Source organism: Saprolegnia parasitica (genome assembly GCF_000151545.1).
Source record: "Saprolegnia parasitica CBS 223.65 unplaced genomic scaffold supercont2.3, whole genome shotgun sequence".
Taxonomy (NCBI): Eukaryota; Oomycota; class Saprolegniomycetes; order Saprolegniales; family Saprolegniaceae; genus Saprolegnia; species Saprolegnia parasitica.
This window is the reverse complement of record NW_012156397.1, coordinates 773,270-793,325: the sequence shown is the minus strand read 5'-3', so window position 1 is coordinate 793,325 and position 20,056 is coordinate 773,270. Positions and strand designations below refer to the sequence as shown.

Here is a 20,056-nt window from a genome sequence, read left to right as displayed (position 1 = left end):
CACGCGCCGACGCATCGCCACGTCATGTCAGCTCAAAAACAGTGCGTGATCAAGACAAGGAAGGTCGTTGTTTCATACTTTTCTTAGGAGAAAACGTGCAATGGAGGTGGAGTGCCTAAATTCGACAAGCTATGTAATCAATATCTTTGGCGCTGGCTGGGCAGCTTGTTCGGGTCGCTGAGGTCGCCGTTCGAAGCGACGCGGGGGGCCACATATAATCTATCGTCACGATTGCCGGTGGCGTACCCGGGCTGTTGCATTTGCTGCATCTGCTGCATTTGCTGCATTTGTTGCATCTGCTGCATCTGCTGCATTTGCTGGAGCTCGGCCGAGTCCTTCGAGTCTTCCCGGACGTACAGCCGGCCCGAGTTGACGCGCATATCGCGCGAGTCTTGGCGCATCGGCTCCATGCGCGACGATCGCTGCTGCGAGTCGATCGGGTTGCCCGTCGGCGGCGCGGCCGTGGCACCCGTCGCCGGCTGCTGCGGCGCACCCGTGGCGCTGCCGCTGCCGTCCCGCTCTCTCCGGCCGTTTTGCTACAGAAAAGGGTACATATGAGTGAGTACATGTCTGTGGGCAATGTAGCAGCGACATACCAAGTTGAGGACCGTCCAGTCGAACATTGCGTCAAACTGGAAGCCCTTGCGAAAGAATAGCTCCTTGAAGAGGCGCTTGAGGTACGCATAGTCGGGCTTGTCATCAAAGCGAAGGGCGCGCGTGTACTCAAAGTAGGCGCGGAACTCGGCAGGGTAGCCCTTGCAGAGCACTTCGATCGGCGTGTTCATCTTCTTCTCCATGATGCGCTCGTACTTCTGCTTCTTCGTATTGGCCTTGAGGCCCTGCCACGGGAGCGAGCCGCGGATGAAGTACATGAAGACGTAGCCGAGCGACTCGAGATCGTCGCGGCGCGACTGCTCAATGCCAATGTGCGTGTTGATCGACACGTAGCGCGCCGTGCCCGTGAGGTTCTTATTCTCCCGGTACGGGATGTGCTGGTGCGTCTTAGGGTCGCGGTACTTCTTCGCGAGACCGAAATCGATCACGTGGCAAATCTGCGCGCGCTTCCCGAGGCCGATCAAAAAGTTGTCCGGCTTGACGTCGCGATGGATGAAGTTCTTCGAGTGGCAGTACTCGAGCCGGCAGAGGAGCTGGTCCGCAATCATGAGCACAGTCTTGAGCTGGAACCGCCGGCCACAATAGTCAAAAAGGTTCTCGAGCGACGGCCCGAGGAGGTCGATGACCATGACGTTGTACTCGCCTTCGACGCCAAACCAGCGGATGTTCGGGATGCCCACTACACCAGCATGAGCTACGGAAGCTTCTTCCGTCGGCGACGTACAGCCGCCGTTGAGGATCTTGTAGATCTTGGATTCGTAGAGAAGCTGCGGGTGCTTGCTCTTGACCGACTCGAGCTTGATCGCGACTTCTTCGCCCGACGTCATGTTGGTGCCGAGGTAGATGTCGCCAAACGATCCGCTGCCAATCTTGCGGCCAAGGCGAAACTTCTTGCCGACGCGGAGCTCGAGGGAGCTCTCTCGTTGCGATGCCATGCTTCCTACGGCAGCATGAGGACCGGTCGCGTCCGTCGAGTGGCGTACCTTGTTGCAACCGCAATTACTGACGCAGGGAACGGGCCTAGAAGGGGAGGAAGGGTTCCATGAGCCATCGCCGGGGGAGGAGCGCATGATGGGGCGTACGGGGGAGGAGGTCGTCGGGTGGTCTTGCGTCGTCGGGGCCTCGGAGCAGGGAGGACCCAAGTACCGAAGAATGAACTGGACAGTCTCCTGAGCAAAATGCAAACAAGCAAAGAACTTCACCAAATAAGTAACGCGTTGGCTCACGCTGCTTTTTTCCACGCACTCAATTCCGAATACAAATCACCTGTGTATCGCGTGAAAAAGTAAAAAAAAGCAAGGGTACGGTCGGCGCGATGGGTCAAAAAATCGGCCGCCATTTAATTCCCCACGGTCTCCCATACAAAAGCCAAGATAAAACCGGCCCCCGCCACTCCACATACAAACATCCAGTGTCTTGGCGAGGGGCGGGGATAAAAATATCGAAAGGCGTGCCAGCTGGCGCACGTATTAAATTCGCGCCACACATTTTTATAGGCCGCGATCTCGGCGTTAACGACCAACGAAATCTCCATTGTTTTAATTTCGGCGCCGCTTTCGAATTAAATCACTATAGTTTTGAGAGACGCTTTGAGATTTCCGTATTTAATTACAGGTCCGGGACAGGACGCACGGCCTTTCGCAGGAGCGTCACGCCAAGGGGCACCCGACGACGACACCAAGCCGCTCCCGCAATCCAATCCGCGATCGTCGTTCTTGGTACCAGCAGTAGCGACGCTGCAAAGAACGAACCGGTTTGGCCAAGATCGTAGTCGTAATCTGGATCCGGCCCGGAGGAGTAGCCACGTGCGGACAGATAGATCGAGATCGAAAGTTGAAGCCTGTGGGGCGAGGCGCGTGGTTGAACTTGGGCGCCGCCGTGTTGCGAACGCGCTGGCTCCAACCGACCATCATTCGTGCTGCCCGACGAAAGCGCGCGCTTGTCGACCATGCTTCAAGACGTTATCGCGGCCTATTTCGCGCCCGATCGAGTGACGCCGGAGGCCTGGGCGACGCTTTTGAGCCTGCCGCCTCGCGCCGCGACGCTCTTTTGCCAGCAACTGGTCACCGACACCAACGATACCGACCCGAATTGTTTGCCACTCTCGTACATTGGCATGTGGCCGCACGCCTACTACAAGCTGCTCGCAAGGTGTCTTTCGACATGGCAGTCGACGGGAGTCTGCCCCGTCTTGACGCAGCTGCCACCACCGGTCGATGGCGTCGTCGAGGACACGGGCCCACGAGACCGTCTCGCACGGATTCCTCTGGCCACGGTGGAAGGCCTTGGCACGACGGACGGCATGGACGCGTTTGTTGTCGCGATCGGTGGCGCCCGTGGGATCGTCACGCTGCTCGGTGTTCGCTGCACGGCGGGCAGTCAAGTGCTCGTGCCGCCGACGGTTGCCGCCTGCATGGACGCCTTCAACCGCAAGCACGGCGACGCGTCGTCCACGTCGAAGCTCACGATTGGCGGCCGCCAGTGGACCAAGCACGCGCAGCGCAGCTTGGACGGGTGGTGGGGGGTCAACAAAGGCCCAGAGGCCCAGAAAAATGCCCTCGGCGAGGCCAAGGTCCGCGAAATCATGGCCAGTATGGTCTGGATGAACACGCACGGGCTGCCGAACGGCCCCATTGTGCTCGAGATCCGGCAGAAAGACGGCTACGGCGCGCGCTGGGGGTGCGTCGACGGCGACGTGCACTTTCGCGGGTTCGTCGAGCCCTACATGGCCGACGGCCACGCCATTGGCTGGGTGCATTGACCGGATTAAGATACATCCAATCTTATTCATCGAGTTTCAACGCTGGCAGGGGTGCGTCGTCCTGTGTCGTTGCGGCTGTGCCACCTCGGTGCAGAGAAACCCAGCCCTCCTTCCTCGGTAGCCGCCTAGAGGACGCATCCACTAGCTTGGCTCCACGTCGCCACTGCGTCCGGCTATCAGTGTAGCGAATGCTGCGATAGCTCCAATATGCATCCCCACCCGACTGCTCGATGACGCCTGCACGGGACCGATGATCGCGCGCCGATGGGGCATCATAGACGGAGTGGCCACATGGACGGATCGAGGATGGTCGACGTGTCCATGGCGTCGCGACGTCGTCTGCATGCAATCACTGCGCGCTGTGCCGGTAACCTCGCGATGGCACCCCGCCATGACGGGGCACGCCCAGCGATCTACGCGAACCTGTGACAATGGATATCACTTTATACAAGTTGTGGTCGCATATTCGCCCCTCATCGCAAGCAGAAAATGGGGCTCGAGACGTTCGACCTGGAGGCCGTCGCGTCCAAGTACGCGGGCGTCAACCGCGTCCGCCACCTCTTGTTCATCGTCGAGTATGGGAAGACGTGCGTGATGGACCCAGAGAGCAAGCGCGGTACGGCCATGGGCTCGGCGAAGCGACGGCTCATGCTTCCTGCCTGTCTAGCGGTGTGTCTCCAGTACGCCAAGGATGCGCTGCGCATGCTCCTCGCCGAGCTCGAGACGACCAAGACGGCGGCCAACACGGTCTTGTACCGCGAGCTCACAACCAAGTACGCCGACTTGCTCCCGCTCGACTTCAAGGTGGACGCGGCCTTTGTGGACGCGGCGACGCGTGCCAACAACAGCCGCCACGAGCGCCTCGAGCAAGAGCTCAACTCGTACAAGTCGAGCTTGATCAAGGAAAGCATTCGCGTACGTCGTCTTCTTCCACCTGTCGTCTTCTTCGCCATCGTCATGGGATGCTTCTATGCAGATTGGCCACAACGATCTCGGCGAGTTTTACTACCGCATGGGCGACCTCCCTTCGGCCTTGCGCAGCTTTGCCCAGGCGCGCGACTACTGCACGTCCGACAAGCACATTGCAGAGATGTGCTTTAACGTCATTCGCGTACGCCCATGCATCGTCGTTATGGCGCGCCATCCTTGCATGTAGGCGTCGGTGCACCTCAAGAACTTTGGCAACGTGTCCAACTACCTCATCAAGCTCGAGCAGTCGGCCGTCGAGAGCGACGCCATGTAGATGCCGTCCATACTCCTCTTCTCGGATGCTCATGACGCCGCTGTAGTTTCGCGACCAAGATCGCAGCGACCTATGGCCTCGTGCACCTCGCCAACAAAAATACCACAACGCAGCGCTCAAGTTTACGTCCTGCAACGTCGAGATTGGCTCGAGCTTCAACGAGGTGCTACACGCCGAAGACATTGCGCTCTTTGGTGGTCTCTGTGCGCTCGCGACGTTTGACCGCAACGAGCTCCGCGACAAGGTCCCTCATGCTTCACCACCACCTCTAATGCTCACACCTCTATCTGTGTAGGTCATTCAGAGTCCGTCGTTCAAGGCGTTTCTCGAGCTCGTGCCCCGCCTCCGCGAGATGATCCACGCGTTCTACAGCAGCCAGTACGCATCGTGTTTGCGGACGCTGGGCGAGATGCAAGAGGAGTGGGCCCTCGACATGAACCTCTCGAGCCACGTGGGCGAGCTGGCCAAGGAGATTCGCCACCGCGCGATCGTCCAGTACTTCTTCCCGTACCTCTCCGTCGACATGCGCGAGATGGCCGACGCATTCAACACGACGCCCGAGTCGCTCGAAGACGAGCTGCGCGACTTGATTCTGCGCGGCAAAATCCACGCGCGCATCGACAGCCACAACATGGTGCTCCTCGCCCACGAGGCCGACATGCGCGCCAAGGCGTATGCAAATGCGCTCGCCGTCGGCCGCCAGTACACGGCCGACACCAAGGCCGCGCTCTTCCGCATGAATCTGATCAAAAACAACATTGCCGTTGGCGCCAACGACGGCGACGCGACGCTCGGCTAAGATGCGATAGCGACCTCGTGAACCTCGAAACGGGATGCGGTTCCTACAACAATATGCATGCCATGGCATGCACCTACGGAATACGTTCTTAGTCCATTGGTATGCATGTACGGCGCCGCGTCGACAGGAGGAGGACATGGAGGACTCGAACGCTTGCTTGATAGGACCATTCTTATTTGTAGCATAACGGTGGTGTAACCGGTGCGAGGGGATCGAGACCACGATGGACGACGACGTGGCCGAGGAGCGACTCCTCGAGACCGTCCAGCGCGACCTCACGGCGCACGCAGCGGCGGTCCGCGCGGTCCTGACGCGGTTTGCCGAGCGCATCTTGGCGCTCGAAGAGCTCTGTCATGGCCCGCTCGCGACGCTACCGCACTCTGTCGACGCCCTTGATGCCCGCGTGACTGCGATGGGGTCGTCGCTTGAAGCTGCGATCGACGACACGCGCAGTGCGATGCCGGATTACAGCGACAGGCTGGAAGTGCTCGACAAGCAGGTGGCCGGCCTCGCCGAGAGCGCCGGTGACATGCACGCTGTCGCCATGATGCAGGTCTCGCGCATTACGTCGGAGACAGTCGGCATCAAGAGCCTCATCGGGACGCTCAACGAGGCCCAGCGCCGCGCGTCCGTGGCGATTCATGACGCGATCCAGGGCGCGGTCGAAAACATTCAAATCGTACGACGCTGTTCCAAGCCGTGGCTAAGGACAACTCGCGTAGGCCCGGGGCGCCGACAAGGATGAGGTCATGGAGAACATTGCGGTGGTCCAAAAGACGTTTGCGGCCCAAGTTGACGGTACACGCTTCGATCCTCGTGAAGGAGGACGGTACGATGGCATGGAGGTAGGCATTTACAAGCACGTCGACGACGTCATGGCCAAAACGCCACCGGTCGTCGTCGTGCAGGCGGCGCCCGAGCCACCGCCGCGGCCCACGACGCCGATTCGCCGTGTCGAGCCCGTCGTCATTGCCTTCTCGCCTGAGAAAGCAGTAACAGCAGCACCAACATCGACACCGGCACCGACGTCCGTCCCGACGTCCGCACCGACGTCGACTCCGACGCTCAAACCGACACCGACGCCGACGCTCAAACCGACACCGACGCTCAAGCCAGTCTCGCGCCCATCGACACCTGCGACCGTCGAGCCCGAAGCCGAGTCGCCCGAGAAGAAATCCGTGACGGTGCCGCCGTCCAGCAAAATTCCTGTCGTCGTCCACGCGCGGCGGCGCGAAAAGGAGACGCGGCCGCCGGCGCCCATGACAGACCTACCGCCGTACGAGCTGCCCGCCGACATGAAGCACAAGATCGAGCACAACGTGCGCGCGACGCTGGATGCGCCACCGCAGCCGATACCGCAGCCGATACCACCGGTGGTCGCACCACCGACGACAGCGCTCGTGGCCACACACGAAGCAGCAGCAACCTCAACAAGCCTTGCCTTACCCCACTCGACACCCGACATGCCGGGTGTCCCGGGGGAGTTCAAGGCGCAGCTGCACGCGTGCCAGAGCAGCGTCGAGATGGTGTGCAGCTTGCTCGAAGTGACGCGCAGCCAGGTAGACGCACGCGACATGCCTCCCCGAATAAAAGTATCAATGTATCAGGTCAAAATGCGCCAAGACGAGAGCGACGCAGCGATGGCCCGCGAAGTGCACGCGCTGCGCACCAAGATCAAGAAAGTTCGCGACGAGTTCCACCAAATCTTGCCGCTGCTCAAGCCAATGCTGTTCGATTCGGACCTGCTCGCAACACCAGGTCGTCGTCTTCGTATCGAGAAGCAGAGGCCGGAACGTCGTTGTTGGCGTAGAGTTGGACTTGGGGCACATTCCGTCCTTGCGCACGGCGCTCCTCGAGCTCTCGCGGAACCTCAACGTCGTGCGGCAGACGCGCAAGCACATGAGCATGGACATGCGCCGGACCATAGACAAGATCATTGATGTCATCAACGACGCCTACCACACCGCAGCGGCCGGTCCGATCGAAGATATGACCGTAGACGCCTTTTTGAGATCATCGTTGCCGATATGCTATGGGAATGGAGCTAGGTGCTCGCGCGCCAGGTCGACAAGGTGGCCCGCGCCCTTGCTTTCGGAATCCAGTCGACTCTCGGCGTGCTCTCGACCGTCGACGCGATCTCGACGCGCGAAGTCGCGACAGCGATCGAGTCCTTCTCCGAGGTCCTCACTCAAGACGGCAGCAGCGCCGAGATGCTTCGGCAGCACGTCTCGACCCTCACGTCCGAGCTGCACGAGGCCAAGCACGAGCTTCGCGCGGCGATCCTATCTCTGCAACACCGCCTCGATGTATCTTCCACGATCATGTGTCCTGTTCCGCGACAATCGTCGTCGTTGCGTACTAGGAGCCGCGCGGCAGCGAGAAGACGCTCAAGGCAGTACACTCGCGACACGAGATCAACGACCGCGGCAAGGCCGTGCTCACGCTCGAGCACGAAGTGAGCGCGCTGCGGGCGCAAATGGACGCGCGCGACGAGACTCTGCGGCGGCTCATGCTGGACCTCGATGGCAAGGCCGACAAGCGGCAGCTCTCACGGTATACTACACGTCGCCCTCTCGTCTTTCGTCTCCATCGCTGCCATACTAGACTGCTCAACCCCGAGGTGGCCGAGCTAACCAAAGTCCGCAAGCTGCCGCAAGCCATCAAGTCCAAGCCGAAACCCCTCCCATCCGGCGTGCTGCGCAAGGCGCCGGCGCTCTCCGCGCTCTTCGTCGAAAACTCCAAGTCGGCGTTCACACTGGACGAGTCGCTCTCCCGTTCGAGCTCGCTCTCGCGCGAGTAGCAACACAGTACTTCGAGCAGACAGTAGAAATATTACAATATATATAATGATAGATTAGAGGAGATAATGTGCGGTTAGGGCAACGGTTCCGACGCGTCGCCGACGCGGCGCAGATGCAAGTACGCGTCCGTGCCGTACCCTTCCATCGAGATGATTTGGAGGTCGCCGCCAAAGTAGCGCGTGAGAAGGCGGCTAATGGGCAGGCCATACCCGAGACCGGCGAGCGGCGACTCGCCGCCAAAGTCCATTGGCATCGACTCGCCGACCATTGAGTCAAAGGCCTGCGAGTTGGCGGTCGTGTACATGTAGCTCCAAATGCGCGGGAGGGCCGAGCGCGGAATACCGCCGCCTTCGTCCGAGATCTTCAAGCTCACGTCTTCGTTTTGGTCGCCGTCAGCGACAATGAGCTTGATCGCGGGCAGCGCGTTGTCGACGCCGTGGAACTCGACCACCGCACGCATCGAGTTCTTCATGACCTCGAAGAGCATGTGGTGCAGATGGCTCGGCACATACGGCATGGTGAAATTGCAGTCGCCATGCAGCTCGACGTCCGGTGCGTCGCCATATTGCCGGATGCACATGTGCCGGGCCATGTCGACGGCCGCAAGCGCAACCTCGGCAGGCGACGTCGCTTCGCAAATGCAGCCGACCCAGCCGTCTTCCTTTTCGTGAAGCGCAATGTGCTGGCCCATGAGCATGCGGATGCCAATGCGGCTCAGATAGAAGCCATCAAGGAACGAGTGCAAGTCGATCATATCGGCCATGGAGATACCGAGCTCACCCTTGGCTTCGGCGGTGCTCATGGCTTGCTTGAGCTCGTGCACACCGCGGGCCATCGTGAAGAGCGTCGCATTGTGGCGGTCCTTGATCGACTCGATCATGGACGTGAAGCGTCGCTCGTCGGCCGCGGTCTGCACCTTTGGAAAGGCGAGGAGCTCTTCCATCGAGTGAATGTACCACTCCTTGACTTGGCGCACGGATGGCATTTGGCAGAGCCCGTACGGCAGCGTGTCGAGGTCCTTGACGCGGTGCGCGTACCGGATCGGCATCTCGTGGTGGAGGAACTTGGCGCTGTGGATGAGCTTGGCCGGCGTGATGTCGGTGCCAAACTCGAGGAGCTCCTGGAGCGTCACGCCGTTCTGCGGCTTGGCCGCGTACTCCATGACGCGGTGCATGGTCGACGTCTTCTTCATCGCTGTCCTCGCGTTCTGCATGCTTGGTGGTAGATTTCGGAATACGGTCGCGACCCCGCGGCCCGATTGCGCAGCCCCTCTCTCTTTGGATATATCCGGTTTCAGAGGATACGAGCGGCGATTGGCTGGAGCTCGAAACCAGGTGGCCGACAGCTGTGCGTCACAGAAATTCTTGTGGCACAGCCGCACAAAGACCGCGCGCCTCATTGACATGTCGTCGGGCTTTATACCGCCACCTGGCGCGACGGAAGTATAGATTTTTGGCAATTTCTTCGACTACCTTGCACGTTGGACGAGACCTTTTCGACTAACTGGACGCGTGGCGGGCTCGACAGTGGTGGTGGTGCTGCTGCTGCTTCGGAACAAGTGCCGAGGAACGCTTCGAATGCATGAACGTGGCGAGGGCGTATCTTTGGCTCGGAGGATGCGTGAGGACCAAGATCGCTCGGTCGACATTGAAGTGCAACACCGTTGTGGATGCAGCGACCACTTGGACCGACTTGGGTGCCCATCACGGTCGTAATCGGGGGCTGTCTTGGGTGCGAAGATCGCTTCAAGAAGCCTTCGTGTCGCTATGCAGCGAGGACGACGGAGAAGCCATCGCCGTAGCTCATCGCCGTAGGTAGCATCGGTAGCCAATGCAGGCGCGATGGCGCAAGAGCGAAGAGGCATCTCCGACCGCTTGGTATGCTGGATGGCGATCGCGTACACTCTGGGTATCGAGCGAGCCGCAGCTGCGGCCGTATCGCGCACGTGTTCTAGAATTCGATAGATCAGCAACTGTGCCAGAAATAAAGCATGCGACACACTTAAGCTGGGGCCTTCGCCACGCTTCGCCACGAGATGCGTCAGCCTCAGTCTGCCCTCACGGTTGCTCGGTCCGCACCCATGCGCCAGTCGTCTGCGACCTCGCAATGCACGCAGTTTGACCAACGGAATCAGTAGACACATACCCACAACCATCAAATCAGGACTCGGAGATGAGCGCCACGACACACGACCACGGTACGCTCCGAAGTGCTCTGAAGTGGGACTTTTGACACATCAACGCGAGGATGTGCTGCTACAATTGTATTTATGCACGGCGAAAACTCTCTCTGCTTGCCCAGTATTCCGCTGGACCACATGCGCGTACGACATCTCCGCGGGCACATCCTATATTGCTTGCTGCACATCCTAAATTGCGTGCTGGATGATGCGCCAGCACACCAAACAAATCAGAACCACAATCCGATGACGTGATGCAAACAGTCGGCACTGTCTCCAAGGGCTCTCGAACGCGCTATCGAAGGTTCTCGAGAACCCGGTTCTTGCCGCCTTCGCCGTGCTTGGTGCAGGGTATTTCGCGCCAGCTTTGCATGATAATGCTTCGTGGCAAGCCCATGCTCTCGACATAGTAACGCTATACCCTTGCGATTCACGTAAGCAATCGCCGTGCACGACCGTCGAGACCGTTGGGGGACTGAGATCTTTTTGCGATCTTCGTGACAACTTCAACTTGGGTCGTATCCGGACTTTTACCGGAATTCCTCTGCATCGTACGTTTTGCGATGGTCTTCGTCACGCTCAAGTACATCATCATCGGCGACTCGGAGGTCGGGAAGAGCTCGCTGCTGCTGCAGTTCACCGAGCAGACGTTCGTGGGCACGCATGACCTCACGATCGGCGTCGAGTTTGGTGCCAAGCTCCTCGACCTCGACAGCCGCAAGGTGAAGCTCGAGATCTGGGACACGGCCGGCCAAGAGACGTTTCTCTCCATTACGCGCTCGTACTATCGCGGCGCCGACGGCGTCCTCCTCGTGTACGATATTGGCAAGCGCGACAGCTTCCTCCATCTCGGCCGGTGGCTCCAAGAGTGCCAGCAAAACTGCATGAATTCCGGTCTCGAGATCATGGTCGTCGGCATGAAGGCCGACTTGCCGCCTGAGCAGCGCCAAGTCTCGTCAAACGAAGCTGCCGAGTGGGCGGCGCGCCATGGCTTGCACTTTATCGAAGCCTCAGCCAAGACCGCGCAGAACGTCGAGAAGGTCTTTGTGGAGACCGCGACGACGATCCTGCGCAACTTTGACGCGGCGAATCCAAGCCCTGGGCCGCCCAGCGTTACCAAGATCTCGCTCAACGACAAGGTCGCGCCCGTCAAGCCGCCGACCGAGTGCTGCTAAGAACTCAGAACTCCTCGCCCATAAATATTAAAGATACGAGGTTGCGTCGTCGCGCTTGCCACGACATATAAAAGACAGAGGGCATTGAGTTTCATGCAACGCCGCCACTTTGCCTCACGCTCCGTCTGCTTCCTGCGCGCTTCGATGACGACGATGACGATCGCGCCCAAGGCACTCATTCCTGTGGTACGACCGAGTCCTTCTACTGCATGCCATGTCTTTGGGTGCCAGGCCAACGGCAGCGAAGAGATCGAGACCGTGTGCCTCCAAGACGTGCTCGTGCGTGGCGGCGTGCAGGTATCCAAGTCCTTCGCCGTCCGCCGCCTCTCTAGAGCGACGATAGGTCACGCTCGCGTCTGTGACAAGCGACAAGCTCGTCAAGATGTCGCGCGGACTCCAGATCCAAGCCGACGCGGTCCTCGCCGAGTGCATCGAGACGTCGTACGACTTGATCGTGCTCCCTGGGGTATTGTCCTCTTCTTCATCTGCTGCTGCTGTCTTTGGGGTGCATAGCGTCTGTGTTGTATAGGGCTTGCCGGGCGCCAACCATCTCCGCGACTGCCCAGCCTTGATCGAGATGCTGCGCAAGCAAAAAGAGAGCGGCAAGTACTATGGCGCGATCTGCGCAGCGCCGGCCGTGGTCCTCCACACACACAACGTACTATGTCCAGCTCCTACAGGTCACCACCACACACATCCCATGTAGCTGCTCGTGGGCCCGTCGGCGACGGCGTACCCAGCCTTTGCCGACAAGATGCCCAACACCACGTACGCGGCCCAGCGCGTCGTCGTGCACAAAAACTGCATCACGAGCCAAGGTCTTAGCGCCACAATCTCTGGTCGACTCACACGAGGATCCGTAGGCCCTGGCACGGCCATGGAAATGGGCATCGAGCTCGTGCGCTTGCTGCAAGGCGACGAGGCGGCCAAGACGGTCGCGGCTGGCCTCTTGTTTGCGGCGTAGAGCCTTAGTCGTATCGCTTATGAATGCCATGCGAGAATACGTGCCAGAGAGTCGACACGAGTAGCCCGACGAGATGGCCGTACACAGCGCCGTACACACAGGGCAGCGGCCATTGCTAAGGCGGCAGATGACATATCCATGGACGAGAGCCGGTCGCACCTGCCACGGTCGGTCCCAATCCAGCGGGAGGAGGAGCGCTCCGATGTACGCGCCGAAGAGCGTGCCCAAAAAGGTGCACGTCGCTTGCCGCTCGTCGTGGGAGCGCCATCTACATGCACATGCAACGGTGAGAGGTGCCATGTGATCGTCGTCGTACCTTTGGTGCAACACCGTCTCAACGTAAGCGTCGAACGAGACGAGGCCGACAGCGGTCGTCAAAGGCAGCACACAGAGGAACGCAAGCAACGTAGCCAGCATTAGCGTCCGATCCACGAGGCTAGTACCATACCCATTGGATACGATCCGAGAGAACGAGGTGGACGTACTCGAGGACGGGCGCCCCGAAAAAGATGAGGAGCACGTGGAAGAGCGCAACGGTAGCTGACGTCAGCGCAACGCTCGCGCCAGCACGACGAAGGCTCGCCTGCGAATCCATGTGGCACGAGAGCTATGTACTATCATCTAGAGTACCTGGGGCGCCCGCGAGAGGAGCGGGTACACGACATGCAGTACGAGCATGAGCATGACGACGACACCCGTGACCATGCCGAGGTTGGCAGGGTGATGGTCTTCCAGCGAGCCGAGAGCCCTAGCGCCAGCATGAGCCCATGCTCTGGCCATCTTGCATCAGGCCATACGTCCATGCTGGCAGTCCGAGGACGGCAAGGTAGACCGCCAGACCTTGCACGGTGGCGGCACCGACGACACTCGGGACCATCGCGGTGTGAAATTCGGACTAGGAATGTCCGAGTCCTAATTCCAGCAGCTGGGAAGAACCGAATTTGCGGGCTCAAAATGGGTTTTATCCGATAAAGTACGGTGTACAATTCGCATTTCCGCGGGCTGTAGCACGGGATTGGTTGGCTTGTTTCTGCGGTCTCTCGCCTCCGCCCGCATGTCGTCGTCTACCTTGGAGCTGCTCCGCGCGGGCCATGAAGACATTGAGAGCTTCGAGCGCGCGATCGTCTCGATCCTCAATGAGAAGCCTCGCAACGTACGTCCTCGCGCCCACGGCCTCGCGCTCATGCGATCGATACGTAGCACAAGGCGCGCGTGCTCCATGGCCACAAGGTGAGCCAGCTCTTGGACAACGTGACCGCGCGCAGCCGCGAAGTGCTCGACCTGTACGACGACAAAGAAGGCGCGTTCAAGGAAGAGATCGACACGCTGCATGGTCGCGCCAATTTTACGTCCTTTTACGACCAGCTCAAAAACATCCGCGAGTTCCACCGCAAGTACCCGAACGTCGAGGTATCCCACGAGCCGTCGTCGCTGGACGCGGCCATGGACCCGACCGTTGAGGTGCGTCCTCAATACGATCTCGACGACTGGTAGCTCATGCGATGCGCAGTTCTCTGGCGAAGAGCGCTTTGGCAAATACCTTGACTTGCATGCGTTCCATACGCAGTTTCTCAACCTGCCCGTCTTTGCAAGGTACATCTCCTATATGGAAAGCGATGCTCATGGACTGCGACCACTAGTGTCAACAAGATGAAGACGGCCGACACGAGCAAGGTCCAGCGCGGCCGCACGCCCGAGTACATTGACGCGCCCGTCGACTACATCTCGTACCTCGGACGGTTTGCGCAGTTCCACAAGATCCCAGAGGCCGCAAAACTCTCGGACACGCGCTACGAAGCGTACTTGAACGACCTCCTAGCGTACTTGAAGGACTTTTACCGCCGCACGCAGCCGCTCGTGGACCTCGATGACGTCGTCAACGACGCGCAGACGCAGTTTGAGAAGGACTGGGCGCGCCATACCGTCCAGGGCTGGGCGACCTCCGTCAACACGTCATCGTCGACGTACTGCAAAGCGTGCAACAAGCAGTTTGCGTCCGACGCGGTCTTCAACGGCCATCTCAAGGGCAAGAAGCACATCAAGGCCGCCGAGGTACCTCCTCTCTCTCCGTCTTCCTCGCCAATGTTTTTATATATGTAATGTAGCAACTCAAGCAGCGTGAAGCCACGGGCGAGCCCGCCAACGACAGCCGCAAGGGCCTCGCCCACCTCGAGGCGCAGATCAAAACGCTCGTGGGCCTCCTCGCCGAGGTTGTCCACGCCACAATTTCGTTCCTCGAGCTCAAGCAGACGCGGACACCGGAGGAGCTCCAGGCCGAGATCCTCGAAGAAGAAGACGATGCGCTCTCGGACGTCGAGATTGACAATGACAAGGTCGACGACGACGACGAGCAACCGTTCTACAACCCGCTCAACTTGCCGCTGGGCTGGGACGGCAAGCCGATCCCGTACTGGCTCTACAAGCTCCATGGGCTCGGCGTGGAGTTTACATGCGAGATCTGCGGCAACCACAGCTACTGGGGCCGGCGGGACTTTGATCGGCACTTTCAGCAGTGGCGACACGCCCACGGCATGCGCTGCCTCGGGATCCCCAACACCAAGCACTTTCACGATATCACCTCGATGGCCGACGCCCTCGCGCGTACGACAGACAGTTTCCTCTCTTCCTTGCGGACTACCAATTTCTATCGCTCTCTAGTGTACGAGAAGCTCAAGGAGCAGCTCGAGAAGGAGACGTGGAGCAAGGCCAACGAAGAAGAGTACGAAGACTCGGAAGGCAACGTCCTCAACAAAAAGGTAGCCAACGCACGTCGACCATCGTCTTACACCCATTTTTCCGTAGACGTACGAGGATCTGTCGCGCCAAGGCTTGTTGTAATCCGCATCCGAGGAGGACGCCGTGATCCACTCGCGTGTTTTTCTTCTCGTTCGTGTTCTCTTATTGTCTTCTTATTCGTCGCTGTCCGAGTCGAGGCAAATGATCTCGGGCAGCGCGTTGGAGCTACTACTTCTACTATGGCTACTTCGCGGGGTCACCGGACGCGGCGCGTCGCCGCGCATAAGTCGTCGGCGCTGCGGACGTGACGCGCCGGCGTGGCGGGGCCATGCGATCGGCGGTAGAAAATTGTCCTCGTCATTCTCGTCTTCCGAGAGGATGGCGCCCATGGCCGGCAGAGGCGGCGACGCCGGGCTCGGCTCTCGCACTGCGACCGGAGCCGGTTTGCTTTCTTCTTCGTCAACGTTGTCGTTGTCGACGCTGGCGGTGCTGGCCGACAGAGAGGTCGGTGATGCTCGGTAGGCCACGGCGGGTGATGGTGTGAAAGAAGGTCTCGCAGGCGGCGGCGTCATGAAAGCACCAACGTTTCCGGATGCATCGTCCGACATATCTGCTGCCGGCGACCGCGGTGGCGTCGCATAGATACCGCTGGGACTGGGCGATGCTGCGACGGTCGGTACATGCCGCGGTGGCGTCGCCGGGGCCATCGCGATCGGAGCAAACGGCAGCGGATCCAAGTTCATCGCCGCGTTCGGAACGGGCGACGACAGGACGTCAATGGCAGCAGCCGCGTCACCGGCAAAGGGCGGCGGCTGGTTGTTCCATACTATATCGGGCGGTATCATGCCAAACGCAGCCGTGGCCAAGCGCAGGCCGTCCCATTGGCTCGGGTCGGCCCACATGCAAGCACCACTACCACCACTTGCTTGGGCACCGTCGCTATTCGCGGCGTGGCTACTTGCAGCCGGCGGCGCATGGTCGTCGCCGTCTTCTTCGTCGCTCGAGAGCGTCAAGTCGATCGAGTCGATGATCGGTGCGGCGAAATCGTTGAGGGCCACGTCCACAGCGCGCTTGCTCTCGTCGTCGTCGGCCGTGTCTTCCGTCTTGGGTTTCTTCGAGGGCTTTTGCTCGACGTCGTCGTCGACGCGCTTCTTCCACGTGGCGTCGGGAAAGATCTCGACCTCCTCGAGCTCGTCGTCGTCGGCCACTTGCGCGAGCAAGTCCTTCAAAAAGGATCGATGCGGAGCTCGTTAAGCGGGATAAACTACATGGTCGCATCATGAGACACGAAACCGGGCTGCGTCTACCTTGTGGCACACGATGCACTTCCACGCGCGGGACCGCGCCGACTTGTTGAACATGAGAAAGGTCTTGAGGTCAAAGCACTGCAGGTGCTGGCAGCGAAGGCCGCGCGCCGGGAGCTGGATCACGCCGAGGCTGAGCGGACACCGCACCGAGAGCATCGTGCACATGGCGACGATATCGTCGTCGTCGTCGTTGCCAAACGACTGGATCACGGTTTGCTTGGCGTCCTCGTACGTGATGTTGGTCGAGTTTTGGATCACGGTCTCAACGAGGCTGTCGAGGGATTCGCGGACGACGCGCTGCACGAGCAGGCCGAACATCAACTACGAGTCGATGAGGCCATCGAGCGGCGACTGTGTGGACGTACGCCGTACTGGTCCGAGCCACGGATGTCGATTACGTTGCGGCCAGGGCGCGAGTGCAGGACGAGGTTGAGTGGCAGCTCCCGAAGCACCTTGGATACGTTGGTCTGGCCCGGGTTGGCTCGCTAGCATGTGTGTGCTTGACGATGATCATGACGTCCGTCAATGTCTACCTGGACAATCTGCACGGGGCAGCCGTTGACGCTAATCTGGGTCATGGTCGGCCATTCGTGGCCCTCGGCAAGGGTGTGGCTGAGCGCAAAGCAGCGCAGTTGGAGCTCGGTGGCGCCGGCAACCGTGCCTTGATTGTGCCGGAGCGCTTCCAAGTCCATCGGGGTCAAGTCGTACGTCAAGGTCTGAGACCGGGGGATGTTGAAGCGAAGACAACTCGGTTGCCCGAGCGTATCGAGGACCTTGAAAAACGGGTCGAACGACTTGGAGCGACAGGTTTCGCAGCACCAGTCTCCATTGTCCTAGGATGTACGAAATGAGGATTCGCCTGCACCAAGACCGTCATGAACCGGCGTGAGGTTGTGGCACTTGTCGTGCACCACGAGCGCGCACGATTTGCACTTGGTCGTTGCAGTGCTCAGATAGCCGTGGCCGTGACACACGCAGCGCGCCGACCCAATGCTTGACGCGGCGACAGGCACGGGTGGCGGATGCATCTCGTTATTAAAGATCGCCCCGCCGTTCAGGAGGTTGGGCGGCATCTGCAACGGCACGTTGCTCCAGCCATGGCGCGCCACCGGGTTCAGTGCGTGGATCGGCGTCTTGTAAACAGGCGAGCGATCGGGCACATGATGGACGTGACCCCGCGCCTCGCTCGCGCGAAATCCCAACTGCTCGTTCATGACGGCGATCGCCTTGGCCATTTGCTGCTTGTAGAACGTCGCGTGCGTCTCCGACTGGCTCGCATGCTGCGCCAGCCCTGTTTGGTAGGCCTACGTCCGTCGCATGAGGCGTTCATGACGCCAAGGGCAGCGCACGTACCGCGACCTTGTCGTAGATGCGGTCGACGAGCTCCTGCTTCCGGCCCGACGAGCTCAAGTTCATGGCCTTGATGATGATCTTGAGCTCGGGAATCCGCAGGCCCTGGAGCTTGCCCTTGAGCGTGTCAATGTTGACCGTGTCCATCGTCGGCGGCCAGCGGTGCAAGCGGCCCCGCGAGGAATTTAATTTCTTCCCACCCATTATTTCGAATGTACGGCGCGGGGTACATTCGCGTACGTACATGAATGTACGACATCCCGTTAACGGAGCGGACGCGGGCAAGGTCGAGCTCGTACATTCGAACGGACGGTTTGACACGGAGTTTGTATGCGGATCGATGGCCGCAAATCCGGTACCTCGTCCATCGTCACAAGCTGGAAGATGGGATCCATCGCCGAGTTCATGCTCGCCCGCGGGAAGGGCTCGTCGGCCGCGCTCGACTCGTCGGACGTGGCCGCTGCGCTCTATGGCGCCAGCATCTCGGACCTCGATGGCACCTTGGCCTGCCTCAACCTCGACGAGTATGCTGCCTGCATGGTCTACCTCCTGTACGGTGTATCCAGCTGCAGACAGGGCGATACTGATGCATGCTGGCGTTAGGACGGCCAAGGGCAAGAAACTGCCGCGCGTGGCGTCGAGCCGCGACGATGACATGCAGGTCGACTCGGACCATGCAGCGCACACCAAGTACTTGCTCCAAGTTGGCCAACTCCTGGCTCGCATGCCCATGCCCGTCGAGGCCCGCGAGTTCCGCAAGCGTACGCGCCTCGTCTTGTGTCTTCTTATGAGCCCTGTCGGTTGTAGTTGCCGAGCTCTGCAAGGTCGCGGCCAAGCACGCGGTCGCGTGCAACGAGGCTATCCGCCTCGTGCACCCGCTCCGCGCGTTCGTCCAGCGCTTCCAGGATGCTACGACGCCATGCGACGCAAAGCTCCAGCATGGGAACATGTACGCGCTCACGCCGTTCCATTCGGTGCTCGCGCTCGTCGCGCTGCACGCCAAGTGCTACCACGCAGCAACGCCGATCTTGAACCGGTATCCGTCTCTTCATCTTGTCGCCTCTGTCTCATGAAGGTCGAACCTAGTCCTGTCTTTGAAGTGACCCCCTTCACGCGCGTTGTCGACGTCCTCGAGTACTTTTACTATGGCGGCATGCTCTACGTTGGTCTCAAGAAATTTCGCGACGCGGCCGAATTCTTCCTCCTCGTACGTCCTCTTCGTTGCGCATGATCGTCATCATACGCAGGCCATCACGACGCCGGCCCACTCGCTCAGTGCGATCGTCGTGGAAGCGTACAAGAAGTACGTGCTCGTGTATTTGATTGTGCACGGCGACGTGCCCGTGCTCCCGAAAGCGACGTCCGTCGTCGTCTCGCGCGGCCTCCACACGCACGCGTCTGCGTACGAAGCCTTTGCGTCTGTCTTCAACTCCAAGGACCCGAAAAAGGTCGTCGAGTGCATGCAAGCGCATGCGGCCGAGTTTACAAAGGTTGGCATTTCGCCGTGGATCGCCGTCGTGTGGACCGACTTGTGTAGGCCGACAACTTTGGCCTTGTCAAGCAGTGCGTCGAGGCGCTCAAGCAGAAGCGCGTGCAGGACCTCACGGCCACGTACACGACCGTGTCCTTGACCAAGGTCGCGAACGCGCTCACTGTCGCCGAGGACATCCCGAGGTACCGAGAACCATCCCAAATGAATGCCCATGCACACCGCCTGCGTAGCACGATCCAGGACGCGGAGCGCATCATCATGGACATGATCCGAGCGGGCGCGATGGCGGCCAAGATGGACAAGACCAAGGACATGGTGGTCTTTGAGGAGGACACGACCGACGACCACGTGCTGGTCGAGATGCAAACCGCGATCGCTAAGACGATCCTCTTCACAGAGCGTCTTCGCGACGCCGACATTGCGCTCACAAAGAGTGCCAAGTTCATTGGCAAGGTAGACGATCCCTCTTGCTCTCGATGTACCAGAACACACACGTGAGCTAATGTGGATGATGTAGACCAAGGGCCGCAAGCAGCCCGAGATGGATGGCCCGGAAGACCGTTGGATGTCGATGAACCAAGAAGGTCAAGGAACCACCATGTAAGCGTCCGCGAACTGGAAAACACTTATGTTC

The 20,056-nt window shown here is 59.9% G+C and overlaps 11 protein-coding genes across 11 annotated transcripts; 6 read left to right on the top strand and 5 right to left on the bottom strand.

Annotated features, from left to right (window-relative positions):
• Positions 1–43: 43 nt before the first annotated feature.
• On the bottom strand, positions 44–1,812 carry SPRG_01442 (CK1/CK1/CK1-D protein kinase). Its single transcript, XM_012339655.1, has 5 exons — positions 1,698–1,812; positions 1,599–1,635; positions 1,340–1,555; positions 597–1,294; positions 44–536 (listed from the first exon to the last, which is right to left on the bottom strand). The coding sequence occupies exons 3-5, from the start codon at positions 1,548–1,550 to the stop codon at positions 138–140; spliced, it is 1,308 nt and encodes a 435-aa protein (XP_012195045.1). The 5' UTR covers positions 1,551–1,555; positions 1,599–1,635; positions 1,698–1,812; the 3' UTR covers positions 44–137.
• Positions 1,813–2,524: 712 nt separating this feature from the next.
• On the bottom strand, positions 2,525–3,406 carry SPRG_19086 (hypothetical protein; the record flags this gene model as incomplete). The annotated part of the gene is made up of 1 exon (XM_012339892.1): positions 2,525–3,406. One exon carries the CDS (start codon positions 3,404–3,406, stop codon positions 2,525–2,527), a length of 882 nt encoding a protein of 293 aa, XP_012195282.1.
• A 459-nt stretch (positions 3,407–3,865) lies between these two features.
• SPRG_19085 (hypothetical protein) lies at positions 3,866–5,418 on the top strand (the record flags this gene model as incomplete). The annotated part of the gene is made up of 7 exons (XM_012339891.1): positions 3,866–3,992; positions 4,044–4,291; positions 4,353–4,487; positions 4,533–4,615; positions 4,666–4,699; positions 4,741–4,863; positions 4,915–5,418. 7 exons carry the CDS (start codon positions 3,866–3,868, stop codon positions 5,416–5,418), a joined length of 1,254 nt encoding a protein of 417 aa, XP_012195281.1.
• Positions 5,419–5,641: 223 nt separating this feature from the next.
• On the top strand, positions 5,642–8,218 carry SPRG_19084 (hypothetical protein; the record flags this gene model as incomplete). Its single annotated transcript, XM_012339890.1, has 8 exons — positions 5,642–6,097; positions 6,141–6,216; positions 6,268–6,977; positions 7,026–7,176; positions 7,229–7,413; positions 7,467–7,724; positions 7,781–7,971; positions 8,023–8,218. 8 exons carry the CDS (start codon positions 5,642–5,644, stop codon positions 8,216–8,218), a joined length of 2,223 nt encoding a protein of 740 aa, XP_012195280.1.
• A 16-nt stretch (positions 8,219–8,234) lies between these two features.
• SPRG_01441 (hypothetical protein) lies at positions 8,235–9,449 on the bottom strand. The gene has a single exon (XM_012339654.1). It carries the CDS (start codon positions 9,430–9,432, stop codon positions 8,293–8,295), a length of 1,140 nt encoding a protein of 379 aa, XP_012195044.1. The 5' UTR covers positions 9,433–9,449; the 3' UTR covers positions 8,235–8,292.
• Positions 9,450–10,944: 1,495 nt separating this feature from the next.
• Positions 10,945–11,646, top strand: SPRG_01440 (hypothetical protein). The gene has a single exon (XM_012339653.1). It carries the CDS (start codon positions 10,962–10,964, stop codon positions 11,571–11,573), a length of 612 nt encoding a protein of 203 aa, XP_012195043.1. The 5' UTR covers positions 10,945–10,961; the 3' UTR covers positions 11,574–11,646.
• Positions 11,647–11,726: 80 nt separating this feature from the next.
• SPRG_19083 (hypothetical protein) lies at positions 11,727–12,537 on the top strand (the record flags this gene model as incomplete). Its single annotated transcript, XM_012339889.1, has 6 exons — positions 11,727–11,759; positions 11,805–11,870; positions 11,917–12,039; positions 12,103–12,231; positions 12,280–12,391; positions 12,437–12,537. The coding sequence occupies 6 exons, from the start codon at positions 11,727–11,729 to the stop codon at positions 12,535–12,537; spliced, it is 564 nt and encodes a 187-aa protein (XP_012195279.1).
• A 4-nt stretch (positions 12,538–12,541) lies between these two features.
• On the bottom strand, positions 12,542–13,414 carry SPRG_19082 (hypothetical protein; the record flags this gene model as incomplete). The annotated part of the gene is made up of 6 exons (XM_012339888.1): positions 12,542–12,652; positions 12,697–12,805; positions 12,854–12,973; positions 13,023–13,120; positions 13,168–13,285; positions 13,335–13,414. 6 exons carry the CDS (start codon positions 13,412–13,414, stop codon positions 12,542–12,544), a joined length of 636 nt encoding a protein of 211 aa, XP_012195278.1.
• A 120-nt stretch (positions 13,415–13,534) lies between these two features.
• Positions 13,535–15,409, top strand: SPRG_01439 (hypothetical protein). The gene is made up of 7 exons (XM_012339652.1): positions 13,535–13,690; positions 13,738–13,998; positions 14,048–14,130; positions 14,178–14,589; positions 14,643–15,138; positions 15,196–15,293; positions 15,340–15,409. The coding sequence occupies exons 1-7, from the start codon at positions 13,592–13,594 to the stop codon at positions 15,373–15,375; spliced, it is 1,485 nt and encodes a 494-aa protein (XP_012195042.1). The 5' UTR covers positions 13,535–13,591; the 3' UTR covers positions 15,376–15,409.
• Positions 15,410–16,498: 1,089 nt separating this feature from the next.
• SPRG_19081 (hypothetical protein) lies at positions 16,499–18,077 on the bottom strand (the record flags this gene model as incomplete). The annotated part of the gene is made up of 6 exons (XM_012339887.1): positions 16,499–16,537; positions 16,581–16,901; positions 16,946–17,065; positions 17,114–17,413; positions 17,462–17,884; positions 17,934–18,077. The coding sequence occupies 6 exons, from the start codon at positions 18,075–18,077 to the stop codon at positions 16,499–16,501; spliced, it is 1,347 nt and encodes a 448-aa protein (XP_012195277.1).
• Positions 18,078–18,335: 258 nt separating this feature from the next.
• SPRG_19080 (hypothetical protein) lies at positions 18,336–20,026 on the top strand (the record flags this gene model as incomplete). The annotated part of the gene is made up of 8 exons (XM_012339886.1): positions 18,336–18,481; positions 18,534–18,691; positions 18,738–18,966; positions 19,017–19,137; positions 19,178–19,420; positions 19,468–19,604; positions 19,653–19,875; positions 19,940–20,026. The coding sequence occupies 8 exons, from the start codon at positions 18,336–18,338 to the stop codon at positions 20,024–20,026; spliced, it is 1,344 nt and encodes a 447-aa protein (XP_012195276.1).
• Between the last annotated feature and the right edge of the window lie 30 nt (positions 20,027–20,056).

Bases quoted from the DNA above. Each gene is read 5' to 3' on its own strand.
- SPRG_01442 (XM_012339655.1), bottom strand. From the start codon at position 1,550: ATGGCATCGCAACGAGAGAGCTCCCTCGAGCTCCGCGTCGGCAAGAAG. The intron at 1,295-1,339 runs GTACGTCGCCGA...ATGCTGGTGTAG, and splicing joins CAAGATCCTCAACGGCGGCT to TGGGCATCCCGAACATCCGC. The intron at 537-596 runs GTATGTCGCTGC...CCTTTTCTGTAG, and splicing joins ACTGGACGGTCCTCAACTTG to CAAAACGGCCGGAGAGAGCG.
- SPRG_01441 (XM_012339654.1), bottom strand. From the start codon at position 9,432: ATGCAGAACGCGAGGACAGCGATGAAGAAGACGTCGACCATGCACCGC.
- SPRG_01440 (XM_012339653.1), top strand. From the start codon at position 10,962: ATGGTCTTCGTCACGCTCAAGTACATCATCATCGGCGACTCGGAGGTC.
- SPRG_01439 (XM_012339652.1), top strand. From the start codon at position 13,592: ATGTCGTCGTCTACCTTGGAGCTGCTCCGCGCGGGCCATGAAGACATT. The intron at 13,999-14,047 runs GTGCGTCCTCAA...TGCGATGCGCAG, and splicing joins CCATGGACCCGACCGTTGAG to TTCTCTGGCGAAGAGCGCTT. The intron at 14,590-14,642 runs GTACCTCCTCTC...TATGTAATGTAG, and splicing joins AGCACATCAAGGCCGCCGAG to CAACTCAAGCAGCGTGAAGC.